The following is a 21856-nucleotide window of genomic DNA, read 5'->3' on the forward strand; positions in this document are numbered from 1 at the left end:
CCCTCAAATGCAGTGCAGCCACATAATGATCCCTTCTGCATGCAGAGCTGTGGAGGAGCTGAGAGCTTTGGAGCTGTGTAGGGGATGGAGAAGGGATAAGGAGATCCTGCATCAACCAGGTGCTAAAGAGCAGGAGCTCTGCCAGTGCTGGGGCTGACTCAGAGCATCCCACTCCCCTCATCCCCTTCCATGTCCCACTGTCTTGCACTTAGTACAGGCACTGCACCAGGAGGTTTGTGGGATGCTCTGTAAATGAGCCAGAGGGAAACACGGGTCAAGGAGAAGGTGGACAGTGAATTTTTGTCTGTGTTTATGTATCAGAAGATTCCTGGTTGTGATTTAAAGGCAAAATGAACTAGCCAAATGCTAATATCCATGAGTGATGATAATTTGCTTCAAGGTGCTTATTCATTGAATAGAGTTCAGCCCAGTACCTGAAAAAGAGCTGGTCAGGAAGCATGAGATCACTAGCACTGTTGAAAACATGCCAGGAAAAATGAACACTGATGAATAAATATGCCACAGCCATCTTTGTGTACAAACCCATTTTTCATACCAGTGAAGACTGTTCTGCAACATCAGACTGGTGATGGTTTTCAGATGGTTTTGAATACACATCAAAGGAAGAAAATTATCTTGAAAAACAAAGAATATACGTCCTAGTCTATAAAAACAAAGATTAATACTCAACCATGCCATCCACAGTTTACTAATTTTGATTCTAACCAATTTTTGCCAACATGTTGAACAATCTGTTTGTGACTCCCCAGCTGGGACCATTCCATTGGATCTAGATAACTCTGTATTTAAGGGACCAGAGAGAGGTGAAGGGATTGTAGGAATATTCCCTATGGGACTCACTGAGGACATGGTATCATGATGTTTTACTTTCAAGACCTACTCTGCAGTGCCATGGCATTATTGCCTCCAACAGGAGAAGTTCCAAAACACAAAAGTACCCCAAGCACCCTGTGATGGAAGAGGGGCAGCAAGCACAGCCTGGAGCCACAAGCAATGGCAACTCAATATAAGGAAAAAAGGATTCACTCTGAGGGTGGCCAGACCCTGAGGCTCACAGAGCTCATGGTTTACAATCCTTCAGTGCTTTCAAACTACACAAGCCCTGGATCTGCTTTGGGCAGAAGGCTGGGTTACCTCTTCCTTGCTGTTAGTGAATATACATTTTCTCTCCTTCCTCCTCCACAAAACCCTTGGAGACAATTATCTGCTGCTGTTTGTTTGGAATTTGTTTCAGAGGAAAATACTCTAAAGCCTGGAACATTTTATGGAACTCTTTTCCCCCCTACTTATGGTGTGCAACATTGTCCAAATGCCATGTGCTACATGGTATTTCATTATCTCCTTTACTGGTAAAGGCCTTGGGCAGGGAGAGGAGAAGGGGAAGAAAACCACCCTCATTAGCCATATAAATTACCTGTTTACCCTAAATTTAGCTGAAGATAGTCTAAGATACTGTTCCAAAATATAAAGCTGTTATTAGAAAATACAGTATCACCTACAGCTGAGTTCTGAGGTTGCTCCACACCACGTGCCCTGTTGCCCCACAAAAGGGCTACCAACAAAACTACTTCATCTGATGTCTGGGAGAGTTTATTTTTCACATTTTTTTCACATTTCAACTTGATGCAACCCACACTGCTAACCCTATAATTACCAGAATTAAAATGTGTGTAAATGCAAATTTCTGTGATTTAGACTTTGCAAAAGGCTCTGGTGCTCCCTGGAAAGCTCATCTTTGTGTGTGCAGAGTGCTAATCAACACGGATGATGAGTTAATGGCAAAAATTTCAGCTGACAGTAACACTGAAGAGGACAGGTTCTAGGGTACTTTAGAGAAGCTCTGTTGGTATCATTAAGATAGAAGAATTGCATGACTTTAGAGGTGGCTAAGTGGTGGTAATTATGACCTTGGTAATGACAATCAGTCTCCCAGGGATAATGTATTTTTCACTTACAGCATTTAGGTTCTATTTACCTTTCAAAATACACTCACAAAACAAATAAATAACTAAAAAACTGTACAATGTACATAAATGTACAACAGATAATATACTTTATTTTAAAAAATTATTTTAAATAAACTGTTAAATAAATAACATTGAATTGTGAAATAAATAACATAGAAATCAGGAAGGAATGCAAAATATCTATGTCTTTCCCAACAATTATGACTGATTTTACTCATTATTTGGGGTATTGAGCAGATACAAAATAACTGAGGCTCTTGATGGCATGATGTGAGAAGTTTGACTTCCTCACATCAGTAGTTGGAAAAAATGAAAGCAAAGCACTGATTGTACAATAAAGAACTTGGTCATATCACTTACTTTTGGATACTTTTCTTCATGTTCTTTGATCATCAAATTGATCCATTTTTGGCCATTCTTGGAGCTACCCAACCATTTTTGTTGTTGCTGACACAGATATGATCTCAAGTGAAAGCTTTTTTGTTGATATTCTACTGTATTTTTCAGCAGTTTCCAGTGGTTTTTTTTCCTGGCAAATTTGAAAGTCTATGTCTGAGACTTTCTACACCTTCACATTTATGATCATGCACATTCTGCAGGCTCAGCAAATTATTGCTACAGATCAATCACTGAGGCAGACATAAATCAACTAGAGAGATTGCTAGGAAATGGTTTCAGCAACAGAAGCTTCCTATATTCATCCTTCAGCGCTGTTGCCTTTGTTTTTTATGCTGCATAACAAAGAGGGTCCACGGGTGAGCATTTCCTTCTTAATCAACTCTCCTTTCTGAGTGACAGCTGATTTATTTCCAAATAAAATTTTATCTGCTTGGAATTTCCTTTAGTGTAAGGTTTGGCATCCCTTTCTTTTCTGTTGATATCTGACACATTTCAAATCTTTTTTTAAAAACATGCCATCACATTTAGAAGAGGAGGATCACTCTCAATATGAAACATCACCTTCTCCCTTCCCTACTTCTTGCATTTTCAGCAAGTCTATTTGGTTTATCCTGTTGTTCTCAAGCAAGCTTTGGGGTTTATTTTTTTCCCAAATCCTGCAGGTCTGAGCTGAGGGAGAATTATTCTGAGTGCTCTTATTGATGCCAAGGACTAAGCAGTCACATGGCTCTGAACAAACATCGCTACCTCTGGAATCTGTCAAAGCCTGAGGTAACCCTTGGTAACCCCTCAGGAATTTTATCACTCCTTACTACAGTGGTTGAGCCAACAATTTTTATAATTCACACTTGGCTATCATCTCTCATCATTAGAGCTGGTCTGGGTAGAACCACTTCAGTCTCCACTGCCCTTCCACAAGACTCTTATGGCTCCTGTTAGCACTGGAGATTTGTTGGCAAGTGTATCTATCAGCAAGTTATCTAGATGCACACAAGTTTCCTGTTGTTATCACAAAGGATGTTTTTGTTGCTTTCCTCCAAACTTGGCTTTTGAATTATGAGGGAGGTGCCCTCTGAGTGAAGCTTTTTATTTGTCAGATTCCCTGTGACCTGCCCACTGGAGCCAGCAGAGCTGTGGGAGTGGGTGTCCTTATCTCCCTTGAGAAACAGAGGCTTTTTTTCCGTTGAGCACAAAGTGGGTGTTGGTACATTAGGTTTTCTCTTTCAGAATCCATTCCACTCTCACAGCCTTGGTCCCTTCCCGTTGTGCTCCCTTTACCCTGGCATGGAGCTGCAGCAATTGCAGTGATAATGAGCTTCTGTGTCAGCAGATGATCTCCCAGAGCAGCAGGGATCTGCTGCTCTGCCTCACTACAGTGTCTGGCACTTCTGTGTCTACAGATATTGCCACACACTTACTGAGCTCTGCACTTACACTTTGTAAAGTACCTGTTCTTATTGGTGAGGAAGATCCATTATTCTGTCTCCCTTGCTGTTGCTTAGTGATTTATTGATGTTTCTGCATTCAGTCACTGCTGTCATAGAACCACAGAATGGTTTGGGTTGGAAGGGTCCTTTAAATCTCAGCCAGTCCACTCACCCTGCAAGGACCAGGGACATTTTCAACTGGACCACGTTGCTGGGAGCAACCTGACCTTGAGTGTTTCCAGGGATGTGTCATCCATTACATCTCTGAGCAATCTGGTACAGGATTTCACCACCCTCACTGTAAAAAATTCTTCTCTATAGCAAGCCTAAATCAGCTCTCTTTTAGTCTAAGCCTATTATTCCTTGTCCTGTCATAACAGGCTCTGCTATAAAGTGTGTCCTCATCTTTCTCATAGTCCCCTTTTAAGTACTGAAAGCCCTCAATAAGGTCTCTCCAGAGGCTTCTCTTGTCCAAGCTGAACCATCACACTTTCAGATGTCCTCATAGGAGAGGTGCTCTAAACATTTTCCTCTGGTTCACACCAACAGGTCTACATCTCATTCATTTGGACAATTAAAAAAAAACGAAAGTCCTGTATTTTCCTTAAAGAAGAGAAAACTGACTCATTTTGAAGAACACCAGCCAAAAAGTATTACAGAATTATTGCATCCATTGGTCATACCCAGGCTTGGAATATGATTGCAGAATTGGGCAACTCTCAGAACTTATACCAATATTTAACATGAAACAGCATTAGGATTTCTTATAATTGTGTGGACTGTAAATGTCTCCTGTGCTTATTTGGAAGGGGATGGACAGGCTCTCTACTTTTTCCACTCCACAGAGATGACATTTACACTTTGGCAATAAAACCAGTACAAGCTGCATAACGCATGGCAAGGAATATCACAACCATCCTGTATTCCGGGGCAGTAATGGCAACTAAGTACAATGAGAATTTTGACAACCAATTATTATTTCAGGCGTTGTATTTGGGAAGATACGCCCGTGGAAAGGTTAACTCCTTGTTCCCCGGCTCATGGATCAAGAATAACTTGATTCTACTAGGAGGTGAGGCTTGCAGGCTGCCATAACCTCTGGCTCCGTGGATCTCCTCCTCCCCCGCAGTCACTGTGGGTCACTAGCACGGGGTTAAGCGAGCGCTGGCTGGTTCATAAGCGGCATCCCGCACTGGGGCTCCCTGCATCCCGCACTGGGGCACTGCATTCCCCCACCGGGCACGCTGCATCCCGCACCGGGCACGCTGCATCCCGCACTGGGGCTCTGCATCCCGCACCGGGGCACTGCATCCCGCACTGGGGCACGCTGCATCCCGCACCGGGGCACTGCATCCCGCACCGGGGCACTGCATCCCGCACCGGGGCACTGCATCACGCACTGGGCACGCTGCATCCCGCACCGGGCTCGCTGCGGCCCGCCTGCCTCCATCGCCCTGGAGTGGTGCGGTACGGAGCCGGTACGATGCTAACCCCGGGATGCGGCATTCCCAGTGTCCCCGGTATTCCCTGTTCCCGGTGTTCCCTGTGCTCCCGGTGCTCCCGGTGTTGCCGAGCATCCCCCGCCCCGTCGAGCCGCACAGCGAGCTCCGAGGGGGCGTGTCCAGGTGATGCCCCCCCTCCGGACAGCTCCCATTGGTGGATGGTCGGTGAGGCCACGCCTAGGGGCGGGGCCGGGGCGGGCGGGACGGCGCTGCCGGAGCGCTGGGTCGGATCGGAGCCGCGGCCGTGACCGGGGACGGCACAGGGACAGAGGGGACAGCGGGGACAGCGCCATGGCCCAGAGTTACGACGTGGTCGTGATCGGGGGCGGCATCTCAGGTGGGTCAGGGGGGAACGGATCGGCCCCCTCCCTCCTCCCCCGGGCATCCCGCCGGGAGCGCCCCCGGTGCGGGGCCGGGCGGTGCGCGGGGGCGGCGATGGGAGCGCAGAACCGGGGCCCCGGGGGCTTCAGGGGAGCTCGGGGAGGGACAGGAGAAATGATCCGTGTCGTGATCTCACAAACTGCTGCTCCTTGCGTTGGTTTGCTCTTGGTGCGGGTCGGGAGGGAGGCTGGAGGAAAAGTGACTTGGCAGTGGCCGCAGGTGGGGACGAGGCAGGGATGCGGGGTTGCAGGGTGGGATTGGTGCATCCCGGCAAAGGTGGCGTTTTGACGTGTTTTTTTCAGGTTGCCCATGCAGCTGTGGCAGATGTTTTGTTTGGGAAAATGTTTCAGAATAAACATCTGGGAGTATACTCTAGGTTACGTTCTGCTGCTGTGAGAAGTGCTGCTCTAGAGGCAGCCTGATTCCCCAAGTGCCATGGAGTCCTCACACTTCACCAGGCAACACTTCCCAAAATACTCTTCAGATGCACTTTCACACCAGCAACTGCCTCATGGCCCCTCTTATGCTTAAAAACCCCGTTAATTAATTATTTTTATGTTACCTACAATGAGAATGTTGCTGTGTTGGAGAAAATTAGTGTTTAGGTTTAGGTCCCTAAGGTCAATTTTGTGTTGGCAGCTTTGGCCAGGTCTCAGTTTTCAGACAATTTTCCTTCACTAAGGATTCAGAAGAGGTGAGTTTTGTGACTGTGTGACTTCAGTGATATTATAGCCATTATTGGTATGAGTAAAGTTAGGTTTTATTCGTATTTAGAGGCTTTCCTTTGGTGTAATCTTCAGTGAATCCATGCATAAAACAGCAAATGTTTTACATAATTATGTTATTTCATCTACTAAAATAACAGTAATAGTTTAGGTAATTATTTGTGAATATGTAAATTACCAATAATCTGTAGCATTACTAAACAGACAAGAAGAGTGTGGATCTAGATTTCCTTGCTTTTTAGTTTTACCAGATGTCTGGTAATTTTCCTGCTAGAATGAGACATTTGGTGTTCATCCTTAGGGTTCCTGTGATGCACAGAGTGTCCTTAGGGAATTACCACCCATTCTGTGTGCAGCTGATGGTGACATCCTCTTAATATGGTTTTTAGAGCTCTGACAAACCCTTGTTCCCTTCAGGGTGCCTCATTCCTCCAGGTCCCCAACCTGTTGCAGTGTTTCAGAAAATGTTGGAGCATTTCTGTGTGTTATCTTACCTTACTCTTACAAAAACACTGAGTTACTTTGTAACACCTGTGCCTTGGACCAAAGCCTGGTGTGGGGATCGAAATGGAGCCAAGCAGAAAATTTCACGGTGCTCACAGTCCCTGAAAATTTGTCAGTGGCATGAAGAAGACAAATAAACATGTCACAGAACTCCTGGGGCACAGGAACATTTTTCATGCCAATGGAAACCCTGTGCCAGTGGCACAGACATTGGTGTCTGCCTGTTATGAATTAGAACAGACATCATTTTAAGAAAACAGCCATTGAAAAATAGACAATAAATGCCTTATTTAATAATTAATCCATTTTTACTCTCCGCTGCCATTCATAGCTGGGGGATTAAACTCTGATCAGCCTCTGGTCTGTTTTGCTTTTCTCACAGCTTCTCTGTTACTACCATTCCTGCACAAATATGCCTACACCTCAGTTCTGCAAGAGGTTAGACAGTGCTGCTTTCTGGTCTTAAAAAAAAACAAAACAAAAGTAATCTGTATTTAGAGTTCTGCTTCTGGTGAAATACATTGTAAATCGTACTCCAGTATGGACAGGATTTCCCCTCAATCTCTCTGATTCCATTGTTGACTTGCTTGTATCTCTGAAATTGAATTTGCAGTTGACTCATCTGGTGAGATTTCTGCCTCCTCTCCTTCTATTGTATTTTAAATACTCACTGCCTGGTTCTTGCAGGAAGGGATAGGAAACTCTGGAATAAACGAGTTCTTTACTACAAATCCATGAAATCTGCATGAGGGTATGAACAAAGTGCTTGTTCTATTGAGTGTGAACTTCCCAGCAGTGGTGCTGTGGCTTTTTAAATTATTTGTCCAGTATTTGTGAAATGAAGCTCAAATCCTGACAGGCAGCTCTGGAGTTGTCTATTCCTCAAAGCAGAGCTTGGTCCTGAGTGGCAATTTCTGAACAGTGAATTTCTGAGCATGTTCTGCTCATCCCTGCTCCTGGCCTCTGCATGCACACCACAATGTGGCCATTCCAGGGACACAGAATCCCCTCTGCCTGTAGGGAACTGCAGTCTGGGGGTGGAGGGAGATTCTGCAAAGAGTGATGTGGGGAGAAAAAGCTTTTGGAAGAAATCTCTGCTTGGGTGGCTTGTACCTCTGGCATTTTCCTGCTGTACCCCATGGAATCTCACTCAAACTGTCCAGGCTGCATCAGCAAGTGCCTTTGCACCCTGCAGAGAAGGAGCTGCAGAGGTTGGGATGGATTCACCTTTCCACTTGGGCTTGCATGTTAAAAATGTGGATAGAGGCCAGTAAAAGCCTCAGGCACATGTTTGTGTCACTCTTAATAGATAAGGTCCCCTTTAATACAGTTAATATTGATTACAGCATTTTATACCCAAGCTTATTAAATAAACTGGTGCCTGAAGTTAAAGACTTTCCCCATACCCACAGGGAGTTTTTATTTATATGGCTTGAATATTGCTCCCATTTCCTATTTATAGGGTTTTCTGCTGAACTGAAGAGTGCTGCTCTGGATTGATTTTGACATGATTAATTTTACTTGATTGTGTGTTTGTTGAAGCTCAGCAAGCTGATGGCACAAAATGTTGTAAGGAGGGCCTGGGTTCTCAGGCACTGCTCATTACCAACTGGACAGCATTAAGTGCTCAGAGAATTTAGACAGAAACCTCAGATACTTCAACTTGTCAGATCTCAGAATGATTTCTGTGACCTGTAATTTCTCAAAACTTTCTAACTGATCTTACTGGGGCGTATTTTCACATGGATTACAAAATGTGCCATGTTGACTCCAAGGTTACCTCCCTGCCAAATTTCAAGTTGCTGCTGCAACTTCCAAAATAGGCATTAAAAAAAGGCATGATTTTTCAAAATCAAAGAATATGTTTTCCCTAGACACTTAGAAATAGACAGTCAGTTTTGACCAAGATTTTCCAGCAGAAAAGAATCACAAAAAACCACACCCTGAAAAACACACCCTGAAAATTCAAGCTTAAATAGTTCCAAATTTGGAAAAGAAAAAAAAAAAAAAGAATGTAAGCAAAATATGTTAACTTTTTTTTTCATGGGAATATATTCATGTGCCAGCCTCACTTTGTGTGGAAGCCAAGTTTATCAGAAGATTGCATGGAGAATTAATAATGTTTGCCTACATAATGCAAACCAGAGAGGCAGCAGATATGGAGAAGTATGTCCAGAAGTAGAGAAGTCCAAAAAATCTTGTATGCAAGTAGGATTTGGAAGAAATTTCAGCACATTTTGTTACAAGTACAAAGCACAAGAGAAAAACCAGACATAATTGAATCTTACACTTAAGACTATAATTTGCTGACATGGCTAGTTTTTGTTTCCACAGAAAAAGATGTTTGTTTTTATCTAGAAAAGAGGAGCTTGCGTGGTTCTACAAAATCAAAGCTGAGATTTCCCAGCCATGTGCAGGGAACAGCACTGTTTTCTGCTGCACTTATGGAGGATTCCAAGGGCCACAAATCGTAGGAAAAGCTGGGATGTAAAAATAGTAGTGATTAGCCTTTATATAGACATAAAACATATGATAGATTATCAAGCCTTTTTTGTTTTTCTCTCTGTGGAATAGAACTCTGTGTTGGCATCTCCAGCTCCACAGTGTGTGATCGACAGCCTCACCCCTCGAGCTACCTACGCCTTGGCTTTGGGCTCTGAGTGAAAGACTGAATCATGAGCAAATGCAGATTTTCCTTGCTTGCCATCCTGGCAGCACAACTTCTGTTGTACACTGCCCTGTTTGTTTTGACAGCATGCCAAGCTGCTGGTGGGTGGTGGTGTCAGATAAACTGTCAAACACACAGTTGTTGGTGTGAGATAGAATCAGTCTGACCTGTGTAAATCTGGTGTAGTTTCCAATAATTTTTTTCCCTACTGTTACTTCTGTATTTACCTGGGATTTGACCTATAGGAATGTAATATTTGATTCATAAAATGAATTCTCTGTTTATCACTTTGCATTTGCCCTGTGCTGGGTCCTATTTACCTGGTTCATTCCTTCCTTCTTTCTGGATCCAACCAGAAAGCTGATAATGCTGTCAGTCAGTAGCAGAGATTCCTAAAGGCCATTTTTGGGGATGCAGAAATAAATAACAATGTTTCACAGAGCTCTGAGTTCCCAATGTACTCCTAGCAATCTGTCATTATGACAGAAATTTACAGCAGGAACAAAACTCTCAGAATCCCATGCAAAGTGTAATGGATGCTTTTTACAATAATTTAAATAAGCAGAAGTACCAATTTCCATTTGCCTCCTTCTTCATAATGTGTTCTGCTGGTTTGCTACTGAAATCTTATGAGTGTAATTTGTCCTAACTAGCAAAAGAAATAGCCAAGTAGTTAGGACAGATCCCTAAAAATACCCTAACATAACAAAACCAGGCATGGGACAGGCATTATGTCTTTTCTGAGAATACCAGCACTGATGTTATTGGTATTTGTGGGGATGACATTGATCATAAATTAGCAGCAACATTTTTTGACATTCTTTTTTAGTTGAAAGTCATCATTTGGGTAACAGGAATTTATTCTGGACAACACTAGCTAAAAAAAAATTGTCAATGGTCATAACAGGTGTGTAATTACCTTGGTTGTTTTCATTACTAGGTGGGATCAAACTGTCATCATGTTAATGTGTAATTGGAGGAAAGATGCCTCATTTCCAACCCTGTGCTTATACTCATTAACTTTTTTCTGCCTTTGTTTTGGGGGAGGGCATTACTTTGGGGAAGGAAAGTTTACTGGAAGAAGCTGTGGACATGAAAAATCACAATGGGTGTGTGTGGACTGATTTCATCCTTGGAATAGAATTCCCTCTTCCTGCCCACTGCATTTCTGCTAACATTGTCCATGAGAAACTGTCTTTGTGCCCTTCAGAACAAGGCTTGCATCTGTAGGAAGCATTTAGACAGTGATGCCATTGAGACCCAGTAAGTGGCTTGGTCTCATTTGGACAATGTACTCTGTAGTAGAAAATATTTATTCTCTTTTGGTTAAGGTCTTTGCTGAATCAAGTGGATTTTTTTTTTCTCCTAGAAGGGAAAAAATACTGATGAAAAAGAGATTAAGTATGTTTACCTGAAAAGGACAAAATACATTAACTCAATCTCCCTCCAGTGCCAAGGATTCTACAAGAAGGGACATGAAAGAAAGTATGGGAAGATAAAACCTGGTTTCTGACAAGTAGAAAATTGGTGATGTTATGGTATTAGGCCACACTGAAGTAGAAATAAATGCAGACTTGTGATCCACACTGTGCATTCTTGCTTTTTTGTGTGGATTTAAGGTGCTGCTACTGAATTAATAGCATTGCTGGCTTGGGGTCTTTTTATATTTTCAGTAGAAATTTAAAATCTTCAAATCCTTCGTCAGTGAAAGGAAACAGTTTTTTCATTCTCAGCTTTTTCTGTGTTGCTGCCCATTAGTGGCTTCTCTGGTCAATCTGATGTAACTGAGCACATTTTAATTGTATTTAAAACTTAAATAAATGCTATGATGGACACAAAAATTCCAATCAAAGGGTAGTCAGGGCTGCAGGAGAAGAATAAAGAGGTGAGGAAGGGAGATTTTACCCCATGGTCATGACAGAAATGTTTTGCATCACTTATTGACAGGTTCATTTTTACTTGCCAAAGGGATTTCTAGCTGGAAAAACGAGAGCTGATTTTAAGGTGGTCATTGCTTTATTCAAATGTTTAGAAAAAGTTAGAGTTTCCATCAATGAAGCAATAAAAATAACTACAGCATTAGAATGCCATTACATTGGAACTTCAATAATGATATATTGCCAATTCTCTTATTTTACTGATGTGTATAAGAAAAATGAGCAAAAAAAGTCTTAAAATTATTTCCCCACTCAAGATCAGAAAAATGTAGGAATTTTGCAGGAAGATTTTCCCTCTTTTTCTCAATTAAATCTTGCTAGAACACTACAGTAATGAGTTAATCATCTTTCTCACAATGTGGCTATGCCATGCTGTGTACAGTAGGGTGGATTAATAAGGATTTTATGAAGGAATGTTCTGTATTTACAGAGCCTAGATTTTGAAAACTATAACTCTATACTGTTAGTATACAATTTCCAATAAAGGACATTTCCAATAAAGTAACTTTTTTAAAACTCTCACTGTTTGTGCTGTAGAACTAATCTCTGCTCATATGCTCTGTATCAACCCCAGTATTGAGGCAACTTAGAATTATTCTCATAAATCTACACTTATAAACACTTCCCTAAAAAACAGAGAACCGTTTTCCACATTACAGGAGTCCTCTGGAATCAAGTTCAAGTCTGTTAGGTCCCAGTGTTGTTCACTACCTACAGAGTTGAACTTTTCTTTCCTGTGAAGTAGAGATGGGCTTTGTTGTGTTACAAAATTCAGTATTGCTCAGTGTCCTTATGTTTCAGTCATGGGGTGTGTCTTGTAGTCTGCAGGTTGGCATCAATTCATCTGAGTTTCTTTCCACTTTTTTTTCTTTTTTTTTCCCCCTGTATATCCATGTTTTGATGCACTTCAAAGGGCTTTGCTTGTGGTAGCATTATGACAATTTTCTGCCATGAAAGCAGCCACGGTATGATCTGTAGCAGGAGCAATTCTGAGTCCTTAATAGCACTGCAGAATCAATAGGAACAGAGTTTTCCTGCCTGGCATCTTCAGAGGAGGGGAGCTGCTTGTGAGATTTCCATAGAAACCCTTGTGGAGGATGTCTGGCCTTGTTTGTTCTCATTCTACAATAAGTGAATTTGCAGAGCAGACGCTGCGAATGCGCCGTGGTTTTGGCAGGCTCCTTCTGCCTTGCTGAGGCAAGTGGTGTATTTCTAATTCATGGCATTGGGGGATATCTGGAAGGAGTTTGTCCAGGGATTTGGGGTGGTTTCCAGCTTTATCCCAGGGCTGCACTGGAGGAGGTGGAGGTGACAGAGCCACAGGCTGAGCTGTGGCAGGGGTGTCTGCACAGAGCCACAGCAGCAGGAACTGGAGAGTTGTCATGGAGTCCAGTGCTCCATTTGCCCTGGAATAATGTGCCTGTAAGGAATGGTTTGCATTGGAAGGGACCTTAAAGCCCATCCCATTCCACCCCCTGCCATGGGCAGGAGCACCTCCCACTAGACCAGGTTGCTCAAAGCCCCATCCAGCCTGGCCTGGAGCACTTCCAGGGATGGGGCATCCACAGCTTCTTCCCTGCCCCTTGGGAATTGCTGAAGCTCACAATGTACTCTGGGATGGAGATGATGTAGAGGAAGTGGGAGGATAGCTCCATGCAGCCTGAGAGGAGCTGAGCAGGCAGGGATGAGGCAAGGAGCAGGAAAGGAGAAGGTCTCATTCCTCCCTCTCTCATTCTTATCCCATCAATCAAATGGTCACTCTCTGGTGTCCAGTCCTGTCCAGGATACTGGAACAGCAACAATAGTCTTGAAAACTCAAGTTATGGAGAAGATGAAGGGTAAATATAGTCAATTTAGAGGTTAATTGTGTATAAAAAGCACAGAGGCTTCATGACCTGTGGGGTGCTTCAGATGAACATGTGGAAGCACCTGGACCTGGTGCACTTGAGTCTGACCAGGATGGAGCTAAAGAGGTGGGTCCAACAGAAAGAGATAGAGACAGACATGGAGATGCTGTGTGTGAGTGTTGTTCCTAGCCTTTTGTTTTAAAAGAAAATAGTTTCCATGCTTTGAGCTAGTAAATGTGAAGTATTAATCTTAAATAAACATATTTTGTATTGTTTATACTTGTGAGTCATGCCCTCTCCCAGTTCCCAGTAAGCCATTTCTGTCTAAATTTATTTCTTGCTGTTTCCCAGTTTATGAAACTTCAAAGCCTTTTTCTTGTTTTTGGACCAGTTTTTCAGATCACCATTGGGTTAAAAAGTAATGAAGCTTAACCACCTGTAAATCTGGAGAACAAGTACAGTTTAACAGGCAAACAGGTTGGAGACCCTCAGTCACATTACAGCATGTTCTTCATCCCTTAGCAGCCCTTCTTTATTTGGATAATTAAGCTATAATCCAGCAGTGAGCTTAACTTCCAACTCAGTCCAGTGTGACCATTATTCTTCCTAAACAACTGTGGCAGGAATAGAGCAGTTGTATTCAGTATGAAATTAAGGTCTTAGGCACCAAAGATTGCATTTAATTTTTTTTCATACATAAAACAGGCTTCTTTTGGCTTCATGTTCAATTTTTTCAAGGCATGTATATCTACAGTAAACTTTCTTACAAAAGAATTACCCATTCATGTCTGAGTGTCCACTGGTATTTATACAGAATAAAGAATTCAGCCTTTTATTTTATACATGTAGGATATCCACTATGGTAATGACACAACCTGCTGTATCTCTTGAAATCTCATTTTTCTGCATAGAAAAAAATTATGTATTTGTAAGAAAATATTACATTTTGTGGTTTCAGAATTATAGATTTGTGTCTTCTACATTTATGTTGGGGACGAAGAGAAACCATCACTCAGTGATTAAAGAATTAGCTGGAAAGAAATTGTTTCTAGAGTTTCATGGAGGGAAAAAATTATCACTGAAATAAATTAGATCAATTTTTAATATATCCACTCCACTGAAAAATTGCAATTAAAAAAATTAGAATATTAAATAGCTGGAAGAATTAAGTATACTTCTGCTCCAGCAGCAATCTAAAAAATATGGTGCAAGGGTGTAAAGTTACTTTCAGATGAATATGAAAATTATGTGTATAATTTCTGCCTATGTAACACATTTGAACTTTCTCAGTTCTGGTTTCCAGTGAATGGTGTTCCACTTTCCCATTAAAAGATTTTGTGCATTGGAGTTTATGGTCAATTCTGCACTGCCCTTAGAATAAAGGAGTACATTTAACTCTTCCCAGAATGATTCCTCTCCCCTGGTCTTTTCAGACGTGCCTTCTTTGTAAGGCTCACAAAAAGTTGATTTTAATCACATTTCAAGGCAGTGTAACAAACATGAGGGTAATATTGTTACTCCTGCCTGCAGGATATCTTGGAAGTGCTGATCAATAGGGCTGCCTTTTGTGTACTCAAGGAGGGGAAACAACTCCCAAGAAACAATGTTTCAGTGCCAAATTGGCCTGCAGGGCAGTGGCATAATCTGATTTCCCCAACTCATGATTGCTTTTTACAATTTCAGCTCCCATCTGTCAGGAGCAGAGAGGTCCCCTGTCCTATTGAATTTTCAGTTGTCTCTAGTGGCTCCATCACAAAGTCCCATAATTAGATGATTTTTGCTGAGACCATAATTCCACTTACAAAGTATCTACATGCAGCCTGTTTGATTGTCATGGTCAAACTCCATTGCTGAAAATGAATCCTGACAGTGAAGCAGACTTCCCTTCTGCATGTGGATGAGGCCAAGGGACAGCAGAGGAGCAGAGCTGGTGTGGGAGAGGAGCATTTTTTCTGTCACTGAAGCACTGCAAGGCCCCCAGGATGGGTGCTGCCTTTCCATAGGCTGCACAAATCAAGAGTAGGATGTGTGTCTGTCCCTCAATAATTGAAGTTCTGCTGCTTTTGAAAGGCCAAAATGCAAATCCAAGGAGGAAACTTCAGTCTGTGAGTGCTGTGGGTGGTTGTAACATGCAACTAAGCAGCAGCCACATGATTTCTGTGGTGAGATACCAAAGCTCCTAACTTCTCTCAGGAAGTTTTGAGAGCAACCTATTGAAATGTCTGACCTTGAAGCTTTGGTTCAGTTTTTGACCATGAATGTGGCTGATTGCTGCCTCTGGCTTTAATGCCCTTTCTCTTTTTTTGCCAGGTTTGTCAGCTGCCAAATTGCTGTCTGAGGCTGGGGTCAGCGTGGTGGTCCTTGAGGCCAGGGACAGAGTGGGAGGCAGGACATTCACTATCAGGGTAAGTGCTCCATGAGGTGTGGACTCCCTCCTGTGCTGGTCTACAGTGGGATAGATGTCACTCCTGTTAATTTGACCCAGGGAACTGCAATCATTTTGATCCAGGGAACTACAGCTTCAGCTCAAACCCTCAGAAGGTGACAGAGCAACTAACCCAAAAGCCATCAGTCAGCATGTGCTCACCAAGGAGAATCCCTGCTTGGCCAGCCTTCTAAGGTGCAGTGACTGGCTTAGTAGATGAGGGAAAAATGAATATTGTCTACCTAGTCTTCAATAATGTGTTGAAAACATCATCTGGGGCCAGGAGTGTCAGAGCATTTCTGCTGTTTTTCCCTTCTCCCTTTGCATACTGTAACAGACATGAAAACTTAGAGCCCTATGAGAAGCAGCCTGAGCAGGACCAAACATCATTATGGCTCAGACATATCTTTTAAAATGTCTTAAAATTATCTGAAATAACACTCTTGCTTCTAAAAATGAAATGCATCTTGATTTCCATTAGGAAAAAAAAAAGAAAGAAATGAAGAGTCACTTGTGGCACAGGATAATGTAATACAGACATTAGCTCTGCTTCCCACCCTAGAATTGAGATGTGTAAATTATGTCAGGTGCCATTGCTGGGGAACCAGAGATAAACAGTGGTGTTCCAGCAGAAATCATTGTGTGTGAAACATGGAGCATAAACACCATCCTTCTGTGACACTGAGAGTGCCAGGCTTAAAATACTCCCTGTAAACAGAGTTTAAGAGTCACTGTCTTAGGAGATCAGCCTGCTGTGACAGTGTGCACCCCTGAAACCTTCTGCTTTCTTCCCACTTCCCAGGTGAGTGGGGGGCTGGTCTGGGGGGTGCATGGAGCACCTTTCATGGCAGGCATGGCTGGGGGTCCCTGCCCAGACAGCAGCAGGCTGGAGCCAAGGGCTGCAGTGCTGGAAAGGAGATGAATCTCCTGGAAAACTGCAGTGCAGTGCTCAGCACCTGCAGCACTAAGTCTAAGCAAGTATCTGGAGAGAGAAAACAAGGCTTGATGCTGGAGGTGGCTTCAGCTGCAGAAATGTTTTGCAATGACAAGAAAAGTAATGTGAATTTCTTGAACATCTCCGGGGGTGGTGACTCCAGCCCCTCCCTGTGCAGCCCATTTCCATGCTCGACAACCTTTCCCATGAACAAATCCCCCCTGAATATCATACACATGCATTCCATACACATTCAGAATAGAATAACTCTTTCTGCTTCTAGATGTCTGTCTTGAGGAGCTTCCTGCACAGCTTCTGATTCCTGTATTCTTTTTCCCAGAATGATAAAGTGAATTATGTAGATGTTGGTGGATCTTACGTGGGACCTACCCAAAACCGGATTCTGCGACTGGCAAAGGAGCTGGGGGTGGAGAACTATAAAGTCTATGTTGAGGGCCACATGTTCCATCACAAAGGGGTGAGTATTGCCTATTGCAAATATTGTAAGTATATTGCATTTCCATGCTGAGGTACCCAAAGGTGGCACTGAAACCTGGAAATTACTGACAGTCATCAAAAAAGGGTTTCATATAAAACTTACCCTTAGTAATCCAGATAGCACCTGCTTGAAGTGTTGTTATTCTGTTTTAACTTGTTGGGAGTGTGACAAATGGTTGTTATTTTCTTTTTAAAAGTGTTCAAAAAATGCAGCTGACAGCAGCTAAAAAACTTGGGATGCATTTGGCATGTTGTCTTTGAACATAACCTCCAAAGAAGTTTTGCCTGAAATTCAGGAAATACTTGTTCAGAAATAAAAGCCAAATTTAAAGTTAAAAAATAATAGTATTGATGGATAGTATTGAATGAGGATACTGGACAACAGTATTATGGAACCAGCCTGGGGGTAGGACAATATATTTTGCCTACATGACTGGATTCACATGAGATCTCTCCCAGCCTCATAGAGTGGGATTCATATCTCAGATGGGTGTTTGGAAGTTAATCATCCAATCTGAGACTCTGAGCTTCCCTCTCTAGCTAATGGTGCCCTTCCCAAGAGTCACCAAATTGTCACCTATGAGATGTGGGGCAGCAGGAGTCCAGGTGGCCACCCTTGAGCAAGTCCTGTTGTGGCTAAAATGAACAGCAATGGAACCTGTCCTCAGAGCAGATTTCCAGCCCTTGTGCCAGATCTTTAGCCCACTGATTTTTGTGCACAAGTCCTACCCAGGACCTGCTGCCAAAACCAGTACAGGGTGAGAGCAGCAGGGAGAAGGACAAAGAAAGGACTAAGATTCATAGATGTGAGATGTGACTGCCTGTATCCATAACTCAAAGTATTATTTTAATTTGAAAAGACCATCACTTTCAATTTCTTAAAAAATATGCTTTAGTTTTGGCACTTAACAGACTCTGGCAGAACCAGACTTGAAGCCTGTGTGAGTCACAGTTGACATACTTGATATAGACAAGCCATGCTATGTGATGGATCCTTAATTGATTTCATTTCTAATACCTTCTCAAATTTTTTCCTAAGAATTAGAGCAATGTGTTCATGCTGCAAAGTTTTACCATCTGGTTCTGCAGGCACTCCTTATTGGGCAGATTAATGCCATGCTCATAAAACAGTCACATCTTAAATAATTGCACAGCCACTCCATAATGCTAAAAAACTTACTTGTCACCCCCTCATGCAAAATTGATGTAATTCTACAGCAAGAGGGATGGGCTGGTTTGTACCAGCAGAGTGTTTGTCCCACTCTAATTTAAGCTCAGGCATGAATATCTCAGCATCCTAAAAGGCACTTATCTTCTTTATGTTAAATAAAAGCCTCTAATGGGGTACATTACTTCGAGCCCTTAATCCATTTTGACACCAAAGCTGCAGCTTTTTATTGTCCCACATTGCATTATGCACGTCCCTGCTAATGACCATGTAATTTTGAATGTTTTCTTTGAAGTGAAAGCATTTTTCTAAGCAAGAGGCAGCATTATGAGCTATTCAGCTGGATCACAGGCTGTGGATCAATTCTGGATTTGTCAGTGTGGTCCTGCTGAGCTAATCAGGGTCCCAAGGGAGCTGTAATTGTTGGACCAGGGTGACAGCAAAGGGGCTTTAAGGTATCCAGATTTAAGCACTGGATGAATAATAATAATGATGCTTTTCTTCCTGTAGGTCTCATTTCTCCCACATCCTCTTCCCATGAATTGTAGCCCTTTTCTGTAATTTTCCTTTCCCAAGGTTTTCCACAGCTTTTTCTCCTTTCTTTTTCCTTGAGACACTGTGCAGTCACTGTGCCCTTTGATTTAGGGATGTGTTGTTGAACCCTCTCTTATATCCCCCTTCTAGAGGAAGCTTTTTAAACTCCATCTGTGCACTCCTGGCTGTTGGCTGGGCTGCTCAGTGCCCAGGGCTCCTTTACCTGCCTGCTGCACACTGTTGCCAGGCTGGATGCTGAGGTGCAGGTAGGGGTTTGTGCTCTCCCAGCTGCAGAATGCATCCCTCACATTCATTAAAGATGCTCCAGGAACACAAGCACAAATCACACAATACCACACAGCACCAAGTGGTATTTCCTAGATGGCAGAAAGTGTTAGCAAAGGGATTATCAGATATTAAAGGATCATCTCAAACAGAAATTAAATATTAATCTGAAATATGGGTGTTTTCAGCTTCTTGGGCTGATACACCATCAGCCATGGGCCACCTGCAGGCCTTGGAAGGTCTGATTAAATCTTCTCCCCTTGTGTCTCAGCTCTCTGGTGTTTGTCTGGTGGCTGTCCAAGAGTGTGGAGCCAGGGCCAGACAGGAAGGTCTCCTCCCAGGAGCTTTCTCCAAAGCCTGCAGTGTTGTGTGGTTTTGTCAGAGGGGAGAGAAAGTTTTGAGCAGTGACTAAGCTCAGCTTTAGCTGTGTTTGTGACATCTGTATGTGATCTCCAGCACCCTTGGATTAAGAGATTTTTGGTCTTTTCTTTACCTTAACCATCAGTTCTTCTTGGCTTTTTTTGAAGATTTCCAGGATACTGCTTGGATTGAGCTGGGGGAAAGTGGGAAAATGATTTATCCGAGCAGCGGAAGCAGCCAAGAGAAAGTGAAAATCCCCAGAGGGATTTAATGAGCTTCTTTTCTCTGACAGGAATTTTCCCCATATCTCTGTGGAAAAATTCCACATACTGAAAGCTTTAATAACCAAGTTGCTTCATTGGTGCAGGTTTCCTTTGTAGTTACAGTTTCTTTGAAAATCCAAATATGTAACTATTGTTTATCTTTTTTTTATATTTTTTAAAATTTATTTGTTCTTTCTTTCCCATCAGTTAGCATGGTAACATGGACTCCTTTAATGTCAGTCAGGAATTGGTTTTGGTATCCTGTCCTTGCAAATCTGTGACTTAAAACTCAAGTGTTTGTAATGAACCCTCTTTGCAGCTAAATTTCTCTGTGGCTACTGTCCCACAGTTCAGCAAGAATGCTTTTGGGCTGAGAAAGGACAGATGTGCTGGATTCTCCCTTCCCTGAGCTGCCAGACAGCTTTTTGTTTTACAACAGAGGTCCTTGAAGCTCAGTTTTCACCTTTTTTAGTAGAAGACCCCAGAAAGTAAAGGCATTGGGCCTTGGTGTGGTATTAACCTCTACAGCTGTACTCCTCCCATAACTGGCAGCAGCACACAGCTCCAGGACATATAATATTATTTAATAAAAAATTATGATTTTCAGAGGGGGGAACTTGATAAAAATATGAGGATTTCTGTACAGTGCTTCAGATTAGCCCTCCAGTCCTTTCCTTCCTTCACCCTGCCTTTGGATTAGGAGCTCAGGGTGCAGCAGGTGTGACTGAGACTCTGCCCATCACCACAGACTTGCTGCTCAGACAGGGATCACACAGCCCCAGGCCCAGCACTGCTCCCAGGGCTGGATCTGCTGGGGGTGGGATCAGGGGATCAGGGAAGGATTCTCACCTGGGGGATCTCACCTTGGGGAGCTGCTGCTCTGTGCTGGGCACAGCCCCAGGCAATCACAGCCCTGCTCTGGGGGGTGGGGGATGCTCCTCCTGTGCTTCCTGATGTGTGCCCTGTCCCTGGCACAGCAGGCAGGAGACAGACCTGCCTCTCTCAAGTCTGGCAAAATTGTCTGCTCCTCTGGCACAATTAGAAGCTTGGGGTGGTGTCACAGGTTGGGGTTAATTCCTGTAGTTTTGGCTGCAAGCCCCAGCACAGCCCTGGGCAGGGAAGGGACCTTGCAGAGCTCTTCTCTCACTGCCTTCTTTCTGACCACTGAGGGAAGGTGCTTGAGGATCTTGTTTTCTTTGGATTGGTGTGGGGTAACTAATCCAAGTAGGCAGCAGGACTCAGATCTGAGGTCTGCAGGAAACCACTTGCCATAGCAGGAAATGAAAAAAAGAGTTAGATAAACTCTGTGGGTCAGTCAGGCAGCCATGTGTTAGCATGGGAGCTAAGCCAGTAGGTTATTTGCTTTTCACTTAAGAAAACAGTAGTTCTAAAAATTATACAGCCAGTATTATTTTCCATAATAATAATAATATTGCAAGACCTCCCCTGTTTGCAGTGAGCTCCTCTGTGAAACTTGCAGCTAGAGCTCTTCTGCCTAGCAGGGAGACAGTATTAAAACCAAATTAATAACTTTCCAGCCCAGCTCACTGGGGCTGGATTTACTCCCTGCCGTGGAGACACTTGTGCCAGAGAGAAAGCTGGAGAACTGATGTGTCTGAGGCTGTTGGGCTCGTGCTGCCTGATGGGAAATGGGAATTTCTTGCCTGGAATTTGCTAGAGTTGGCTTTCCTCTGATCCCATCTCTGATAGGTACAGCCCCACCACACAGGGGTCACTGTGGGAATTATTTCAGCCTCTCTGAATTCAGTGTTTGCCTCTTCCAGGTCTGTTAGCTCTGTTGTGTTTTTCCAGCTTTTCCTGCCATTGGGCTCCAGTCTTACTGAAGCTGTGGGTTTTTTTGCATGCAGAAGAGAGCAACAAGTAAACTTCAGACTTTTTAAAATTATCAGCTGGCATTTCGTAGTTCTCAGGGGATAAAACATTCATTCCCATTGATCTCCCTGGGCTATGCCATTGACCAAAGATGTTTTAAGCTAAGTAAGCTAAGGAC

General features: G+C 43.1%; 1 protein-coding gene across 1 annotated transcript in view; it reads left to right on the forward strand.

Annotated features, from left to right (window-relative positions):
• Window positions 1-5518: 5518 nt before the first annotated feature.
• LOC103815769 (amine oxidase [flavin-containing] A-like) overlaps window positions 5519-21856 on the forward strand; it is a 35096-nt gene continuing 18758 nt past the window's right edge. The window contains exons 1-3 of the mRNA XM_009089607.4: window positions 5519-5653; window positions 15689-15783; window positions 17078-17215. Of these exons, the coding sequence (XP_009087855.1) occupies window positions 5608-5653; window positions 15689-15783; window positions 17078-17215 (279 nt within the window). The 5' untranslated portion in view covers window positions 5519-5607. The remainder of the gene's footprint in view (window positions 5654-15688; window positions 15784-17077; window positions 17216-21856) is intronic.

This window comes from Serinus canaria, chromosome 1 (assembly GCF_022539315.1).
Source record: "Serinus canaria isolate serCan28SL12 chromosome 1, serCan2020, whole genome shotgun sequence".
NCBI lineage: Eukaryota > Metazoa > Chordata > Aves > Passeriformes > Fringillidae > Serinus > Serinus canaria.